The 18,396-nt window shown below is 44.8% G+C and overlaps 2 protein-coding genes across 2 annotated transcripts in view; both read right to left on the bottom strand.

Annotated features, from left to right (window-relative positions):
* BRWD1 (bromodomain and WD repeat domain containing 1) overlaps nt 1-10,387 on the bottom strand; it is a 43,139-nt gene extending 32,752 nt beyond the window's left edge. The window contains exons 1-13 of the mRNA XM_063393185.1: nt 10,255-10,387; nt 10,063-10,121; nt 9,891-9,920; nt 9,645-9,704; nt 6,474-6,624; nt 5,572-5,670; nt 5,194-5,354; nt 4,806-5,027; nt 3,352-3,452; nt 2,704-2,774; nt 1,624-1,724; nt 961-1,001; nt 151-249 (exon numbers count right to left, since the gene is read on the bottom strand). Coding sequence (XP_063249255.1) covers nt 151-249; nt 961-1,001; nt 1,624-1,724; nt 2,704-2,774; nt 3,352-3,452; nt 4,806-5,027; nt 5,194-5,354; nt 5,572-5,670; nt 6,474-6,624; nt 9,645-9,704; nt 9,891-9,920; nt 10,063-10,121; nt 10,255-10,312 — 1,253 coding nt within the window. The 5' untranslated portion in view covers nt 10,313-10,387. The remainder of the gene's footprint in view (nt 1-150; nt 250-960; nt 1,002-1,623; nt 1,725-2,703; nt 2,775-3,351; nt 3,453-4,805; nt 5,028-5,193; nt 5,355-5,571; nt 5,671-6,473; nt 6,625-9,644; nt 9,705-9,890; nt 9,921-10,062; nt 10,122-10,254) is intronic.
* A 3,181-nt stretch (nt 10,388-13,568) lies between these two features.
* Nucleotides 13,569-18,373, bottom strand: HMGN1 (high mobility group nucleosome binding domain 1). Its single transcript, XM_063393190.1, has 6 exons — nt 18,282-18,373; nt 17,951-17,983; nt 17,811-17,840; nt 17,660-17,710; nt 15,738-15,869; nt 13,569-14,461 (listed from the first exon to the last, which is right to left on the bottom strand). The coding sequence occupies exons 1-6, from the start codon at nt 18,294-18,296 to the stop codon at nt 14,414-14,416; spliced, it is 309 nt and encodes a 102-aa protein (XP_063249260.1). The 5' UTR covers nt 18,297-18,373; the 3' UTR covers nt 13,569-14,413.
* Nucleotides 18,374-18,396: the final 23 nt, after the last annotated feature.

The raw sequence follows: 18,396 nt of genomic DNA, 5'->3' as shown, positions 1-18,396 counted from the left end.
TTATTAAATCACCAGAACACTCAAGTCATCCCCTCCCAAAACCACAGAACTTGACCAGAATGTTGCTTTCACTCTCACATTTGAGTAATTGAGCTTTTCAATCTTTCTGAATTTACACAAAAGAAACCAAGAAATGAACACTTCACCTACCCCAGCAGTCGATCAGACATATCCAACAAAATGCTCCTCCATTCCGCTTGCTCGAAGCGCCAGATCCGAGCTGTTCCATCTCTGCTGCCACTTATGAACCTGAACAAGTTAATTAAAATTTAATTCATTTATCTCCCAAATGATTTGCTTTAAAGTAGGTTTAGAGTTACACACCACCATAACATAAATTTTGCAGTGGAAGATTGATACTGACAGAAGTGAAATCTTCAATTTGTGTTTAAGAGAATTCTTTCCATTAATTTTATTTCCAGAAAAACTTGGAAAGAATTTTGCTGAACTGGAAAACTGAATAAAGTCATCAAAACATGAAGCACAGAGAACCAGGTTAAAAAGTTTAACTCAATTCACAAATTCATCCTCAACTCCTCCTCAGTACAGGATTTTAATGTATTTTAAGGAATTGCAGTTTCAGCAGAGGCAAGAACAAACCAGATGAAAAGGTTGTAGTTTATTTTTGAACATTTTCATTGCATTTTTCCTATTTCCTATACAATACTCAGTGAAATTGAAAGGAAAGGAGGAGGAAAAGGAGATTTATGAGACCACAAACACATTGGGTACATTAAAAAGTGTTAAAATTCCTCCAGGTAAATAAAATCCCAGCCAGGCCAAAAATATCATCTAACACAGATCAGCAGAAAGCTGGAACAGCTGAAGTTGAATTATGCTCAAAAATTTCCCTTCTGAGTTCTAAATAAATACATTTTTCTTACTGGGAACACCCAGTAATAGATTCTTAATTCCAAAATTATGTATTTTTTGTCCATATTCCAGCAGCTTTCAACATACCTGTCCCCACCATTAGAAAACTGAATACTGTCAACTTTGTCCTGTAAAAAAAAGTGGAGTTTGTTAGAAGTTTTATTTTTTAAACAGGAAGTATGTTTTTTTGACAATTCTGACTTCAGTAAAATGTGAAATAATGAAAAAATAAAATGCTGTGCAATTTCTAAGAGCTTTAACTGCATGGCAAACCAAGTCCAAACACTTCTCAAAATTTACTATCCATTAATGTATTTGAAATGTATTTTTTAAAAACTGTCTGCATTAAACATGAAGGATCAACAGATTAAATACTCTGGTTGACAACTGAATTGTATTTAAATACATTTCCAATACTGGAAGTCAACTACAATGGTGAGGAAAACGATTTTTGTTGTTCCTGCTCCTACTTACACATTCCTCAAAAAATAAACAATTATTTATTTTCATCACAATAAAAACTGTAGGAAAAGTAGATACCACACTTTGTCTTAGAGTGGAAAAGTCTCCTCTACATAAAAACTAAGTACTGATCAAGCCTTATCAATGCAACAAAAATAAAGTCAGATTGTGCAGTAGAGAAAACATTAATGCAAACAACATTAATTAAGAGCATTGCTAAAAACCCATTCATAAAATCACCTTGTGACTGCAATGCTGCTTCAAATGACTAATTAACTAATTACTTACAGCATGACTTTCCAATTCAGCTATTTTCTCAGGTGTTTCAGAGCCAAAAAAATACATCCTGATGACGTGGTCAGTGCTGCCAGTTGCTAAAAACATACCACCTGTAAAAATCGAGCAATAATTAATTTGATGTGGGAGAAATTAAAACAGGTCACCACCATTTCTCAGAGGTTTAAATTAAAAAAAAGCCCACAACTGTTTGAAGAATGGAACATTTTTTGTGCTCTTCCACTGACACACATATGTGGAAGGAAATCCCTTTCTTGCCCCAGAAAGTGTTCTCAGCCATAGTAAAAATAAATTAGTGTTAAAAAAAATATTAAAATACATCATTAGGGCAATGGTGGAACTTTTAACATTAAATTGCACAGAGATGCCTTCAGTGGTGGGGAATATGGTTCTGGATAATCAGAATTATGTGGATGACTCTCACTGTAGTCTGTGGCTCATTTGTGCAAGTGAACTGCATCAAAATTAGGCTGAAATGTGAATAAACCAGTCACGTGGAGCACACCAGTATTTAGCTGTGGTGGCAGAAATTCCAAGATCTGCCTCTAAGTGCTGTCAAAAAAATCCTCCAAACAAGCAAAATGTCCAAAACACCCTCCCAACACAAGGCAGGGCTCTATCCTGATAATGTTAACAAGCTACACTTTGATTTGCTTTATATTTCTGAAATTCATATGAACTGAATGCAAGAAAACCACAAGCCAGGAGTGAAGCACATTAAAGAGACATTCCTGTTCCTTGAGGGAGGAAGATCTTTGTGAGCATCCCTGGCACTGGATCAGGAGCTCCTGCTGGCAGGAACCATTAAATTAAAATTAAAATTCCAGTGAAGATGGATAGAAGCAAATGGACATTACGTGATTTTTACTCCTGTGAAATCACCGATATCTTCAACAATCTTTCACTGTTAGCTAAGGGGAGTCCCATGATTTAACTATGTCACAGCTAACACAGCACATCTGTGCAATTATTTCCTCACAAATGCAGGTTTTGTCCATTTTAAAGATGTCACAATCAAGTATTACAAGAGAGGAAAGAAGAAATCACGAGGCTGAACTCCATCTGACTTACCCACACTGAAGGAAGAACAAAGCATCTGAACCCCTGGTCTGGGTTTCTCTGTGAACTTCACTGGCTTGGTGCTTAAAAATAAAAAATTTGAAATAAGCCCCACCACCCAAAACTTAGCTTTTAGCTACATTTCAAACATAAAGGGGTGTTTCCTGAAACATGGATTATTTTATACCAACTACCATGACGTGGCACAGCACCAGACACACACTGATCATCCTAGAGCTCTTTCTGGTAGTAATTAATTATTCTGGGTACAAACAGACAGGAATCACATATTGAACATTTCAAACTATCCTCAACATATTCTGCATGCAAGTTCTATAAAAAAACATCCTAAAACTACAGGACTGCTGGAAAACCAACACCACCACCAAGTTTTATTATACTTTCCAACATACTTGCATTTCCAGCCATTCCTGTTGTCCTACATTTGTACTTTTAGTGAAGAAAGAAATGAATATATTTCACAACTAATCTCCCAAGTCAATGGAACAACATTCATTTGTAAAGGATATCATTGGTGATTTTAAAATAACTATGGAATATAAGCATATAACCACAAAAATTCAGTGGAGTGAGAAGCACCTGACTTATTTTACTCAAACCTAGGATGGCATAAAGGTTAATCACAACCCATTCACATACTTGAATTTCATGGAATCTGTGTCCCACTGCCAAAAGCAAACAGTTCCATCTGCCCCCGTGGAGACCATGTAGCGCAGGGAGCCTTTCACCATGGGACTGAACTGCAGGGAGGAAGGCAAAATCACACACAGGAACAGAGATTCAAAAATTGTTCATGAACTTCTCAAAAAGTCAATGTAAAAGCTCGTTTTCTTTACTATTTTTCACCTCCAACTGCTGGAGCAGTTGTTGGTAACTCATTTTTAGTGTTTACAAAGTAATACCTCCCTTACTTTAAGATAAGTTTGTGGTCTGTGTTTCAATTACTGTGTTAAAAAAAACCCAGTTTCTTCAGTGGTTTGGGTTTGATGCTTTCACTGACCACAATCACTCACTGAAAATCCTGTCAGTGAATAAAACAATGAGCACAGCAGACTGAAAAAAGTGAAGTCTGAATAGATAGGTGTAGTTTAAAAATAAATAAGCAGAGCATGAGATATGAGATAGTCTGAATATATAACTTAACATCATATGTAATTTTAGAGGAATTTTATGGGAATTCCTCAAAGTAGTTCTTTAAGACATGGATTTACTGCTGTGCAGAGAGCAACTCTTTAGAAAACTTTACAAACAAAACTTATTTAAACTGTTCAGCAATTACTAACTTTGGAAAGTCATATAAATTGTACATATTGCAATTATAGTATTATTAAGAAAGCTTAAATTAAAAAATCCACACACTATAATAAAAGAAGCACCACAAGCATTTAGGCATTAAAAACCAACCAAACTAAAAATGCAATGAATGCCACAGAAAAGCCTAGGTATGAAGATTACTCTCTGAGGCAGCATTTTTGAGAAAACTGCAAAATTATTTGTTAGTACTGAGCTCCACAAGCCACTTTTCACCCCTCAATACAAGCTGTTGGTCTCACTAGAAAACACTTCAAACCTGGATAATGAGCTGCTAATTTCCGTGTTAATTAAGGAATTAAAGGCCAAAACCAGACTGAATCCAAAGCACCACCAAGAGCACATCGTGTATCAAACCACTTTCAAATTTAAATACACACTTTGTCCTGCTGAAATAATTCCTATTTTTGAGATTAAAACAAATCACACATCTCAAAAGTTGCAGGAATAATACACTGGATCAGAACACATTCACACAAAATAGCAAATCATGTCTCCAGTAAGAGACAACAGGAGGATGTGATATTTCCCAGAAATTCCCTTTTGTTCCAACAACCCAAGTATTATAGGTAGTGATCTTTAAGTGAAAATTAATTCCTGTCATTATCTTCAGTTGAATAGTTAGGAATTCCAGAGAGACAAGGAATTTACTTGTTTTTAAGCAGGTTTATCCTGTGATTTGACATGAATATTTACACATTCAGATTTCACTACTCCCATAGGCAGCCACAGAGAAATAATTTCATTTTTTAATATGCAGAAAGACTTCAAAAGCCCCATACCTGCAGCGAGGTGATAGACCCTGTGTGCCCATGGAGGACAGCAACTGGTGCACAAGTCCTCAGACACCACACTCGGATCATCTTGTCACAGCTGCCAGCTGCAATCATGGTGTTCTCATAGTTCACAGCCATGTCCGAGATCTCTGCTGAATGTCCTCGTAAGGTGGCAAATAATCTGCCATTGTGAGTGGACCAGATCTTCACCAGGCAGTCATCTGACCCCTAGAGAGAAAGATTCTCACCTTTAATTACAGCAAATTGTTCCACTTAAGCACAGCGAGGGAGCTACATTTGACTCCACAAGTTTGAGCACAACACCCATTTCCAAGCTCTTTTCCTTGTGTCATCTAAAACTATATTCAGAGTTGGATGTATTTCATCAACTCACAGTAAATATTCTGTGTCCAGTCCTGTCAAATGCAACACAGTAGACAGAAGAGAGATGGCCAAGGATCCTCCTGTGCATCTTGACATGCTGGTACATACTTCCTGGGAATGAAGTGCTGAACTTGGCATATCCAGTTAATTGCTTTGCTCGATGCACCTCCACTAAAACACAGAGGAATCACATCACGTTTCAAACATGTCTGTTCTAAAACCTGGGTTTATTCAACTGCCATTAATATTAAAAAGCGACTAGAAATTACTTTCAGATTTCATGAAGTCAGGTTTTGTGGTATCTGCATTTTTTTCTGTGAGTAAAAGCAGTATTTAGACTGGTTTATTTTAGACTCAGCAGCAGTGGGGAGAGGTGAGAGGAGCTTACCAAGATTTGGGGGGGTGCCATAGTTCACAGGCATTTCAGGGGGTCTGCCTCGATGAAGAGCAGCAAATGCAGAGCCCTTCCAAACAGTGTTCCTACAGTCTGCAAAAACAGATGAAATTCATCATAAGTACTTGTTCAAAATGCCAAGAGAGCTGCAGTTCCAAAACACAGCAAAGAGTCCATCTAGACTGGCCTCAAACACAGACTGAACCCACCAGAAAAACAGGGAGCAACTGCCCCAAAACTTCTCACAAACAATGAAGAGTTAAAGGGAAAAATCCATTTAATAGTAACAGGAGAAAAAAACCAACACAACCAACCACCATACCTTGATATTATTCCCAAATGATGGTACTCCTGCAGTTCACATGACACAAAACTAAAATTTCAGCTGATTTTTAATGTTTTCCTGAATATTTACACAGGAGCGCAATGAGTAGTTACTAACATGAAGTTATTTAATGAGATGATCTCAAGAACCTTTCAGTAACTAAAGAGGATTTACAAGAAAGCTGGAGAGGAATTTTTCATAAAGGCTTGGAGTGAAAGGACAAGGGGGAATTTCTTCAATCTGAAGGACAGGTTTAGATGGGATGTCAGGAAAAAAATCCTCCCTGGCAGGGTGGGCAGGCCCTGGCACAGGGTGCCCAGAGCAGCTGTGGCTGCCCCTGCATCCCTGGCAGTGCCCAAGGCCAGGTTGGACCCTGGGGCTGGAGCAGCCTGGGACAGTGGGAGGTGTCCCTGCCATGGCAGGGGTGGCACTGGATGGGCTGAAACCATTCTGAGATTCCAAGAGGTCACTTCCAAAGTGTCAGTTCTGCCTTTCTTACACTATTCCCCAAATGCTAACTCTGTACACATGACAATGTTTCACACCCACCTCAACAAAGAGCAGTTCCTACCTTTTGCTGTCCGCAGCAAGGACTGTCTCCCTGCCCCCAGTAAGGAATTCACTCTGGAAATGCTGGGTGGGATCTCCTTGTCCAGGATAGGGCCGATGCGTTTGCAAATTTGTAATAAATGATCTGGAGCCACATGTTTGTTGGACAGCACCTGACAGAAATTCAAGGTTTAAAAATAAGGATGGTACATCCAGAACAGATGAATCTAAAAGCATCAATATGCACAGGTATATCTGATAATTTTTTTTTAAGTTCACCTTTCAGAGAAAAATCAATTCTGTTAAGCTCTGATCTAGTAAATTCAGTGGGTACCCTTCAAGCTAGGGAGAGCTGTAGGAAAAATAACTGGAGTAAAGTTGCTCACTGCATATCAGTATTGTACTACTGGAAGTTTGCAGGAATCACCCCTGTGGCACCCACTTGTGAGGCACCCTCCACTGAGGGTCTTCGCCCAATTCACTCTATTATTTGTACTAAAAATAAGAAGTAAAATTCAAACCCTCCTAACTCAGGATCACAGAGAACATGGTTGCAATCAAGCACAGGAATTTATGCAGCTACTGCTTGTACTTGTTCAGTGAAGTGCAAACCAGCAGGTTTGAGTACAATCTCTCTGGAAACAGTTTCCTTGAAGAACCAGTACTACACAGCCCAAGCCTGCCCTACTTCCTTCAACCAAAGGATCAAACCCATCATCCCTACATTGAGGAACGAGCCCACACTATCTGCATCAAGCAACCTAAAAAAAAAAATCACACCCCCACACACACTCAGATGTCTCAGGCAAGAACAGATGTGTGAGGGTTTTGATTATTTCTTCCCCCTTTTTCCTTCTGGGAGTTCAATCTAAAAAATCCTTATTCTTATCAACCACAATACTGTGGAAGTTAAAGACACAAAGTAAGAGTTTAAACAGCTCTGAGTAGAGCAAACCACCAGAATCATAAATGGAAGCTGTTGGGGAGGTCTGAAGCAGCTGGGATCAACAACCCCATGCTTCCTCCAGTGCGACCTGGCCTTGAAGAAACCAGTCAGGCCCAGCAGCCACCCTGCTCCTGCAGCAGCCAGGGAATAATTCCCAGCCAATCCAGCCAGGAGAGGCTCAGGGCCAGCTCAGGTATGTGGCCTCCTGCCCAGGAGGACACCTGAGGACACAGGCAGAACGAGCTCGTGCTGCTGATGCTGCTCCCGTGGCTGAGTGAATGAGCAAAGTGTCCCAACAAGCGGGAATAAAAATACCACACACTGCCACAAAGTTGTCCAAATGCACACTGAGCATTCAGAAGGCACGATTTAAGTCACAGCCTGGCACTTGTTTTTAATAATAAAATCCAGGTATAAAGCTTAGGGGGCACGGGTTGTACTCCTGGCAGGGTGGGAGGTGATAGCATCAGTGAAATAGTTCCCATTATCCCACAGGCAAATCTGTCCAAGCAAATCAGCCCATCAGATGCTAAAGTTGATCATAAGAAACAAATCTGGTAGCCCAAAGATTACAAAATGCAGTTTGACATAATTTCTTTATCAATTTTGATTCTTGAATTGGTATAGAGCAGTACCAGCCACAACATTCAGGACAGAAAGGTCAGCATGCTTTCTGCCAAACACTAAAATCCTTTTTGTTTGCATGCCATCAGCAATAAGTGTATTTTCTAAATGCAACCCTTGCATAGAAAACCTTGCAATTTCTTTCTTTCTGATGTAGTTTTGCTGAGATTTTGGAATGAACACTTATTTCAGAGATTTGCAATTCCAAGCTGAGCAAAGTGGAATAATGACACCACATGATTGCATTTGTCTGTGGTCTCTGCAAATTCAGAGTGAGACCAGTGGGACAAGAGGTTCCCAGAGCCCCTCAAAAAGCAGAAACTAAAACCCTGAGAAGATTAATTTAGATATTGGGAAACAGGACTGCCCTGTGCAGAGATTTCCTTCAAATTGTGCACAAAAAAAGAGGTAAAAGCAGCACACACTGAAAAATTAGTTTGACAATTGTATATGCAGCATAATCAGAGTTAAAAAGCAGCCCTGAAATCAGAAAAATACACACATGGGATCTCCCAATACCCTGCCTTTTGTCAGAAGAAATGGGGTAAGAAACCCCATTTCTTACCCCATTTTTGTTGCTTCAACAATGAAGCAACAAAAAAACTCCCAACAATTCCTTTTTAGCTTAGTCCTACTTTCATCTTGCCTAAATTCAAGGCCAGGCTTCTCAGTGACTTAAAAAAATCTGATCCAAATCCTTCCTTGCTCAACTGACCACAACAAGAAGTAGAGGAATCAAACTTATCATTCCAAGCAATACTTAAATAATTAAGAACATGTTTTAAACAACGCTTCATTCCTTCTCTATGCAAATATGATCCTGAGATTTTTAAGTGCTTCACAAGAGGGAGTTCACCCGGAATGTCTGAACCTTAGGTGGAAAAAGCAAGGATAAACATCTCTTTAAAGGAATCACTATCAAATACAATAAAGCAAAATAAAAATCAGACTGGGCACGGCAGGCACCAGCAGGCCATCTCTCCCCAGCGTTCTAACTCTTTGCCATTTAAGAAGCAGCAAAATTAAGCCCTAAAACACAGCTCTGCCTTCTGTAAAGACAATTCAGAACACACCACGCCAGGCGTGGAAGGGCAGAAAGTACATTTTATGGAGAGATCACCCCCATCTTTCCAGCACGTCAGAAACAAAGCCATGACCAGCGAGCAGCCGGCGATGTGAGCACATTCACAGGCACCACAACTGCCAACCCTCGGTTTCTGATGAGCGATTTCATTTCCTAATCTGTTGGAGGGGGCTGAAAGAAACCAACCAGAAAATAAATACCGACAAATCACAACGTGCCTCACAACCTGGCCCCTGAAACTCCGAAATGAAACCTCGCTGTAGATTGGCTCTTGCCTACATGTAGGCAGTGGCATGTACCACTGCACAACGCCAAGCTCCACCTCTGCTATATAAACAATATCCTCAATTTAAACCACCGCTTGTGTTTTTGTTAGTCTGATGTAAAGAAATTAAAGGCCTTTTCTGAAGTAAGTCCAGGGTTCAGAGCTAGAATGCTGCTGGAAGGGGAAGATTTGGGCCTGCTCTTAAAGGTAGAGGGTTTAACATCAGTGTTATCACCGTAAATAAAAGGGTTTTTCTTAAAGAGAAAAGTCTCACCAATTCTTCATAACTTCTATAATGCTCATTTCCTTGCCAATCCAACCTTTTAGGAAGCAACTAAATAAAGGAAAAACAAACAAAAAAAAAAGACCGTGAGCGGTTAAAGGGGAAAGGAGGGATTACAGACCACATCCAAAACAATGTGTGTTGAGGGGGGGAAAAGTTGAGACAGCGGCAGAAACTTGAATGACTTGCAAAGGAAACTTTTGACTACAGCAAGATTTCATCAGAGCCCACACAGACCTGGTGCTGCTCCAGCTCCTGCACCAGCACCTGCGGAGGGAAGGGGAAAAACACAGTCAGGGACAAGCCACGATTCGGCTCCTCCAGAGCGGGGGGCGCGGCTGCTCCCACCTCCTCCAGACCCGCTGCGGGCAGCGCGGGGTCCCGGCGCCCCGGTGAGCCGCGGACTCACCTTCAGCGCTCTCCTGCAGGGCCCGGTGCTCAGGAACCGCGCGATGAGGAAGTAAAGCTCTGTAAGAGACACGGCAGGAGACACGGGGGATGAGCCGGGGGGCGGCCGTGACCCATCCTGAGGGGGTGGGTGTGGGGGAGCAGGAAGATGGCGGCACCGGCGGCACCTCCTCACCCCGGCCCGCGGTGTTACCTGATTCAATGAGCGGCAACGACGAGCCGGAGCTGGAAGAGGCCGCAGGCTCGGCCATGGCGGGCTGAGGGCGGCAGGCCCGGCTCGGCACGGCGCTGTCAGCGCCTCCCCTCCCTCCCTTCCTCCCTCCCCTCACGGCCGCCCCCCCGCTCCCCTCAGCGCTCCCTCCCTCCCTCTCCCCCCTCAGCGCAGCCTCGGCGGCGCCGCCGCCATCGCCGCCGCAGCACCCGCCACGGCGCCGCCGCCGACACCTCCGCCGGGAGCGCCCGCGGGGGGGCGGTGGAAAATAGTTCCCGCAGTAGCGGGCGCGCCGGGGGCGCAGCGGCGAAGGCGGGCGGCCGCAGGGAATGGACGCGCAGAGCGGCGGGGTGGGCGGCGGGGGGGATGGCGGGGAAGGCGCCCCGAGAGGAGAAGGGGAGTAGGAGGCGCGGAAGGATCGCGCGAGGAAGGCGGCGGTGACGGGCACCGGGGGCGGGGCTGAGCGCGGCCAGGCGGCGGCGCTGAGGGTGGCGGGGGAGAGCCCGCGGCCGCCGGGCTGCTCTGACCGCCCCCGGGAGCGGCGGCCTCGGCCTTCCGAGCCCCGGACAGCCCTCCCGGGGACCCGCGGCGAGGCACCGAGAGCCGGTTCCAGGGGACGAAGCGGTGACGGAGCGGGCGCTGTGTGCCGCCAGGCCAAGGCTTTTGCCTCGAGTGCCGTGTCCGGTTCCGGGCCCCTGGCTGCGAGGAGGATATGGAGAGCTTGCAGATTATCCGGAGAAGGGAGCGGAGAAGGGGCTGGAGCCCCAGGAGCGGCTGAGGGAGCTGGGAAAGGGGCTCAGCCTGAGGAAAAGGAGGCTCAGGGGGGACCTTGTGTCTCTGCACAAGTCCCTGACAGGAGGGGACAGCCGGGGGGGGTCGGGCTCTGCTCCCAGGAACAGGGACAGGAGGAGAGGGAACGGCCTCAGGCTGGGCCAGGGGAGACTCAGGTGGGACATGAGAATGTTTTCGCTGAAAGGGCGATCAGGCATTGGAATGTGCTGTCAGGGAAGGTGTTGGAAGTCCCCATTCCTGGAGGAGTTCAAGGAACAAAAGGCGCTGCTCTGGTCGGTGACAAGGTGCTGATTAAAGATTGGACTGGATGATCTCAGAAGTGTTTCCCAAGATAAATGACTTGATAATGTCCTTTAAAGATAAATATAAAGATAAAGATAATGTGATTCAAACTGCACTGCCCCGCGTGGTGCCCAGTGTGTGTCCCATCCCAGCAGAGATTTGAGAGCATCAGAGCTGTGTCCGTGTTGGGGCTTGGGGACGGCCCAGCCTCCTGCTGTGACAGCAGAGCTCCAGGGGAGATGCTGGGGGACCCTCGGCTGCCCCAAACACCAGCCAGGGGACGGGCAGTGCCCACACCACTCCAGCAGCACGGCTGCCCTGGCATCACTGATCCAAAAAAACCCAAGCAGCTCTGCCCCCATGCCTGTGCCACCTGGAGCCTGGCTCCTGGAGACAGGATTTTGGGAGCCAGGACATTGACCTGCTGGAGAGAGCCCAGAGGAGGCTCCAGGATGAGCAGAGGGCTGGAGCAGCTCTGCTGGCAGGAAAGGCTGGCACAGCTGGCATTGCTCAGCCTGGGCAGGAGAAGCTCTGGGCTGAGCTCAGGGTGGCCTTGCAGGGCCTGCAGGAGCCCCAGGAAAGCTGCAGAGAGACAATTGCCAAGGGCTGCAGGGACAGGAGCCAGGGAATGGCTCCCAGTGCCAGAGGGCAGGGCTGGATGGGCTCTTGGGAATCAGGAATTGTTCCCTGGCAGGGTGGGCAGGCCCTGGCACAGGGTGCCCAGAGCAGCTGTGGCTGCCCCTGCATCCCTGGCAGTGCCCAAGGCCAGGTTGGACACTGGGGCTGGAGCAGCCTGGGACAGTGGGAGGTGTCCCTGCCATGGCAGGGGTGGCACTGGATGATCTTTGATGTCCCTTCCTACCCAACCCATTCTTTATCTTTTTTCTTTCTCACAGTTGTTCTCAGCCCCGCCCAGCATGAACTCTGATAAAAACAGCAATGGCTGTAGTTGTGTTACATTTTAAATCCAATCCAATCTATTTCATACCCCACCTCTGGTACCTTGAAATGCGTTTTTAGAACCTTGAAGTAAGTTATTTTTATCATTCCCTTAAGCTGAACAACCACTAGCAGTATACAAAGATAAGAGTATCTTCCAAGAAACAAATTTTGTTGTGGTGTTTTATGTTGAATCAGATTGTGCTCCACTGGATGCAAATCTGCATCAGCTCTCACTCCAGTCCTTAGCTGAAGAGCAAATAAGTCTGGTATCACACAGGACAGAGTAATATCAATAAGTTACAATAAATTGAGCAGTGGGTAGCAGATGTGAGGGAGATGCTCAAAGTCCACAGGATCACAGCACCAGAGACCCAAAACACATGAAAAATAGACTGTAATTAGACTAAAATAGACTGTTTAAATTCTGCAAAAGCAGGGATGAGTGGTTATTTTGGGGCATTTACCTGCAAGTTTATTACTTATTTAACTGGTGGGTTCAGTTTGCCAAACCCAGAGGGTAAATAATAATGGAGCTAGACCATGTAACTATTAAAATAAACCAACAAATATGGTACCTGGAAGGGGGTGTTGGGGGAAGTGACTTAGAAAAGTGGCATCAATTTCCAGTTTTGAAATATCCAAGAACTTGAAGCCAAAGCCAGGCATGCTCTGTGAGAAACACACCTTTGATGGAATGGAACAGGAGGAGGTTGTGGCCTAAGGTTGGGAGCCTTCCTACAGAAAAGTTAAAAATTGCTGAAGTATTGAAGAGGTAAAAGTGGTAAAATTCTTCCTGGAATGAAAGTATTGATGAATAAAGCCAAGTTAGAGGTGAAACTGAAGTGTTTTTTTAAAGAAATAACTGCAACAATTTGAAAAAGACAAAATGTACAGGAAGCAGGTTCTGGGCTTGCAGGTGTTACTTAAGAGGATAAACAAGTTCTGAGGGAAGAGAAAAAAAAAAACCAACAAAGAACAAATGTTACAGTTTGATCTTGGCTCCTCCCAGGACAAGGTGACGGTTGTCTGGCTGGCATCTGATGCTTAATAATTATTGACTTTCTTTAAAGCAAACAGCAGAGCACAAAGCTCTCAGCTTTCCAACTGCAACTCTCAAACTGCAAGTTGAGATGAACACTGCAATTCTCCACTCCCTGAAATGCCACCCATCTCTTTAAAGATAGAATTTTAACACTCTGAACAGTTAAAAACACAGTTAAAAATCCAAACCACAGCACTCAGATTGTGAGTTCACAGTCAATGCAGGAGCTACGGAAACATCCTTTCATAATCAAGATTTATTTGGCTTTTGTTTGGTGATCACAAACACTATCAACAATTTTACAATTGTTTTTATTCACAGAACTTTTTTTAATCTAAAAACTAATTCTGTTTTTTTCTAGCACTATTTCAAATATTTTTCACTCCATCTTTGTAGACAACCTGTCCTTTAAAACTAGATGTAAAATTCCAGTATCTCAAATATTGACGTAACAAGTTCCATCTGCCACGCAGAAACTTTTACTTAAGACAGTATTTAAAGATATAAAATCAAAGTTTCCAATCTTTTGCATCACAGCTACAAAGTTGTTGGAAAAAAATAAAGCTGCACCTACCAAAAATAACTTTGTCACTGATCTACACCACTCAGCAAGAAATCCACCACTAGGGAGCAGTTTTATTAGATAAGCAATTCTACTGATGGTACAACCATAGAGAAAGATAAATAACTACAATGTTAAGACATTCTCAAGACATCATCATGAATTCCAAAGTCAGATCTGTGCTATGCTTCATTTTATAGGATAGAAAACTGTCCCTTGGAGCCTGTGGAACGTGAGGCCTAATCAAGGCCTCAAAGCCCTCTCCTTAATTAACACGCTGTTAATTTCTGGTTTTATAGAAAAAAGACAGCCAGTACTTGATTTTACCACTTACAAAAAGCATTTACACTTATCTAAATATGTAAAAAAATGGGTTGAGTCGGGATTCTCTCCTTTTTAAAAACATGTTTTCTAGAACTACTAAAAAACTTGCATTTACAAAATAGTTGATAAAAATATTCCTCTGAATTGTACAAGAAGAAAGATTTAAGGACCACCAGTTACAGATGTGGGAGCAGGTGTCACTCAGACTTCACTTCTTTCTCTGCAGCTGCATCAGGCGCTGGGGTCTGGAAAGGGGAAAAAAAACCCAGAACATTTGAGTGCAGGAAGTTTTGAATGGCTCAGATTAGTTTGAGGTGGTTTTAGTGCAGGACAGAATAACCCTGACTCATTCCTGCAGATTTCTCTTGAATGACCTGCTAAACCAAGCTGTCACAAAAATGCTCCTTGGATCCCCTAGGATGCATTTCAGGATGTTCATTCATTACTAAACACACACTGCTAAGGATTTTAATTTTAATTGGATTATTGCCTCTATGACAGAAGAAACTTTAGCTTTTACACTGCTACAATTACCTATGAGGCGTTTAGAAAATACATGAGGTAACACTTCATGCCCTTAAATTTCAGTGCCACACTTAAAATATTCTTCCAATCTTAACCCTGTTTAATTCTTAGTAAACAATAACATCCAACAGGACACTCTACCTCTTCCTCTTCTAGACTCTGGTATAAAATTACAACTGGAATTTTGGGTGGTGTGACCAAGTCATCATCCATTCTTTGTAAATTTACATAATCTCTGCACCAGTGAACTAAAGAGACCCCAGATGGGAATGCTGCCAAATTTGGTTCCACTGCTTTACTGAAATTATTACAAGCACAAATTAAAACACTGCAATAATGCCAAAAATTGAGTCAGCTGAAGAACTCGTAGTTACAGCACAACTTTCTCACACTACAAGCTTGCAAATGACAAATTAAATGCTCCTTTTCACTGAAGTACCATCCTGTACCTTCCTTGCCCACCAAACCCCATCATCTAAAACAAAAATATTCCACTGAACTCCTGAAAATGAGGGGACTTTCACTGTCACAAAAACCTGACACCAACTCTAGGCCCGTAACCACACTTGTGTTTCATCCACCTGTCCTGGTAAGAGGCACTGCTTTTCCTTGCAGATCTTGTCCTAAATTTGTAATGGACTTATGTCTTTTATTCCAGGAATAAAATACAGAGTGGAGAATGCTGTAAGTGACCTGAACAATAACCACAGAAAGTTCAGCCACTCTGGCACCGTGGTGCAGCCAAGACTCACCTGGCACAGTCACTTCTCCAGCAACATGTCACTAATTGTTGTATTTTGTCCCTGCACCAACCTGTCCTTTCTCCCAGCACTGTCTGTCAATGTCACCTCAACTTTGCTTAAATCAGCTCTGGGCTTTCACTCAAGACTCTTTCCAGGCCCAGGGAAAAGAATATTTCATTTGTCAAGAAACTTATAGCAAAACCCCCAAACTTCTCAGTAACAGCAAACGCAAATCCAGCCCTCCAAACTTCACCTCCTCAGTTTTAGCTTCCCCATTTTCTGCAGGCAGGTTGTCCTTTGTCTGTTCCTGGTTTGTCTCTTCTGTCTGTTTTCCTTTAGGCCCCTTCTTCCCCTTTGATGGAGCTTTCTTGTCCTCAGATTTATCCTACAACGAAATACATTTCCAGTACGTCAATTGTTAGGACCCTCCAGGTAAACCTCGAAAATAATATAAAGCACAGAAAAGCAAGATGGATTTGCTAAGCTACCAACAACCTCTGATCACCCACTTACAAAATATTTCAGAATTACATAATTGCAACACACTGACTTCTATACTTTGGTTGCCAAAATATATTTTTCTCCATTAGTATTTATTTAAAAAGCCCACTATGTAAGGAGCAAGCTTCTCACAACTGGAAAAAATACTGAGGAAAGTTTTAAAAATTGAGGAAGGTGATGCAAAACTTTTTTTTTTGATAAATCAAATAAAAAAATCTTTGTTAATCAATAGCTTGAAGTAGTTATAAGCAGAAAATCAGTATCACATATGTCAGTCAACATCAATGAGCAGCAGTAAGTGCAGATGCATCACAGACACTGCAAAAAAAATAAAAACAAAAAAAGGAAATTACAAAATTCTTTAGGCTTACAGCCCTGAGAGTGAGAACACACTGATACTCAAACCACCAGAATAAAGGTGGATTTCTGATCAGTAATTGCTCAATATGATTAATACAATGAAAACATCAGGAAGTCTGGAAAGATTATTAGTTTATTTGAAATGAAGAGAAAAGTTTGGGTTGAGGGGGATCTGAAAGATCATCTCATCCAACCCCCAACACCTCCCACTGTCCCAGGCTGCTCCAGCCCCAGGGTCCAACCTGGCCTTGGGCACTGCCAGGGATGCAGGGGCAGCCACAGCTGCTCTGGGCACCCTGTGCCAGGGCCTGCCCACCCTGCCAGGGAACAATTCCTGATTCCCAAGAGCCCATCCAGCCCTGCCCTCTGGCACTGGGAGCCATTCCCTGGCTCCTGTCCCTGCAGCCCTTGGAAATTGCCTCTCTTTGTCTTTCTTATCGATTCCCTTCAGGTACTGAAAGGCCACAATGAGGTCACCCCAAAGCTCTTGATCAATACATCAGAAAGAAAAGCTTATGATGACAAAGGGACACTGAACAACACAAACAGCAGCAAGCCAACAGACACAAGGCCATTTTTAATTCTCCCCAAAACCCAAAGAATTTTACAGTTCACTTATTTGCACTGTGAAAGCTGTGCTGAAAAATTCAAAGATCACACAAACTCACTTTCTTACACAAACACCTGAAAGCTTGACCACGTGAAAGGAAACTCATGTGATTTTTAAGTGGCTACTACATTTTCTCCCCTGTCCTAACACACTGCTTTAAAACATCAGTAGGTGTATTTTATCCCCTTGTTACAGAGATGAAATACAACGCTATGCACAGAATCACAGAGTTTGGAAAAGTCCTCCAAGGTACTCCAGTGCAACTTTAAGTGAGCACCACTCTGTCAACCAGAGCAGAGCAGTCAAACAACATCCAGGCTATCCTTGGAGACCTCCAGGTGATTTCACCACCACCCTGGGCAGCTTTTCCAATGCCTGACCAGCCTTTCTGTGAAGAAATCCCTCCTGATGTCCTAATGCACAGTTGCTTTGACAGTCAAGCAGTTCCACCCAATACCAAACCACAGCGTAACACGCATGGATCCGTGCCCACACCTCCGTGCAATGCCTGGAGCTTAACAACCATCTGCACACACAGCGATGGAATGTACCTGTAAATACTGGCAAAAGCACATTCAAACAACACTTCAGCCAAGCTGAGTGTTCCCACAAGGAATAAAACCATTCCAGCTCGGTGCACTGAGGACGGGATGCCCTCAAAGCACCACCTCCCTCCTCTCCCTCCCCTCTTGCAATTCACTCACCTTTGCCGGTAACTTTTTAGGTTTCGGCTCCGCTTTGGCAGGCGCGGGTTTCTGAGTAGAGAGAACAAGTCAGGCGGGGATCCGGCCCTCGGGGACCCGTCCCGGGCACGGCCTCCCGCCCATCCCGCGGGCCCCGCCGTTCGCCACTTACCGCGGAGAGCCGCGCCGATCGCCGCTTGGGCTGCGGGCAGGGAGAGACAGCGAGGGAGGGGGAGAGAGACACACAAGGGCGTGAGGGGCGGGCGGCCCGGGGGCAGCCCCGCCTGCCCCACCGCCCTGCCCGCTCCTTACCTCCTCGGGGGCGTCCCCGTCCGCCACCGTCACCTGCAACACACACGGCGCGTCAGCGGGGCGGGCCGGGACCGGCCTCTCGCCGCCCCCCGCCCGCCCCTTCCCGCCGCCGCTCCCGGACCGCGGAGCCTCGCCGAGCCCTCCCGAGCCTCCCACACCCCCAGCCCCCTCCCCGGCCCGCCGAGCCACCCGGCACAAGGGGAAGGCTCCGGCCCCCGATACCGCCCGCCGCACCGGAGCCCGCGGCGCGGCCGTTTCCCGCCGAGCCCGGTCCCCGCACGCCCCCGCCCGTTCCCGCCCGGCGGCTCCGCTCGCTGCCGCCCGCCTTCACCTTCCTCTTCGGCATCTCGAGGCTCCCGGCCGCGACCCCCGCGGCTGCGGCTGCTCCTGCGGCGCGGCTGCTGCGAGCGCTGCTGCGGCTGCTGCGAGCGCTGCTGCGGCTGCCT

The sequence above is a fragment of the Prinia subflava genome, chromosome 3 (genome assembly GCF_021018805.1).
Source record: "Prinia subflava isolate CZ2003 ecotype Zambia chromosome 3, Cam_Psub_1.2, whole genome shotgun sequence".
Lineage (NCBI taxonomy): Eukaryota > Metazoa > Chordata > Aves > Passeriformes > Cisticolidae > Prinia > Prinia subflava.
The sequence above is the reverse complement of the archived record's forward strand: the minus strand, read 5'-3'. Positions and strand labels throughout refer to the sequence as shown.

Coding starts and splice junctions, on each gene's coding strand:
- HMGN1 (XM_063393190.1), bottom strand. Junction 17,841..17,950: donor ACGGGGACGCCCCCGAGGAG/GTAAGGAGCGGG, acceptor CCCTGCCCGCAG/CCCAAGCGGCGATCGGCGCG. Junction 14,462..15,737: donor GGGAAGCTAAAACTGAGGAG/GTGAAGTTTGGA, acceptor TCCCCTTTCCAG/ACCCCAGCGCCTGATGCAGC.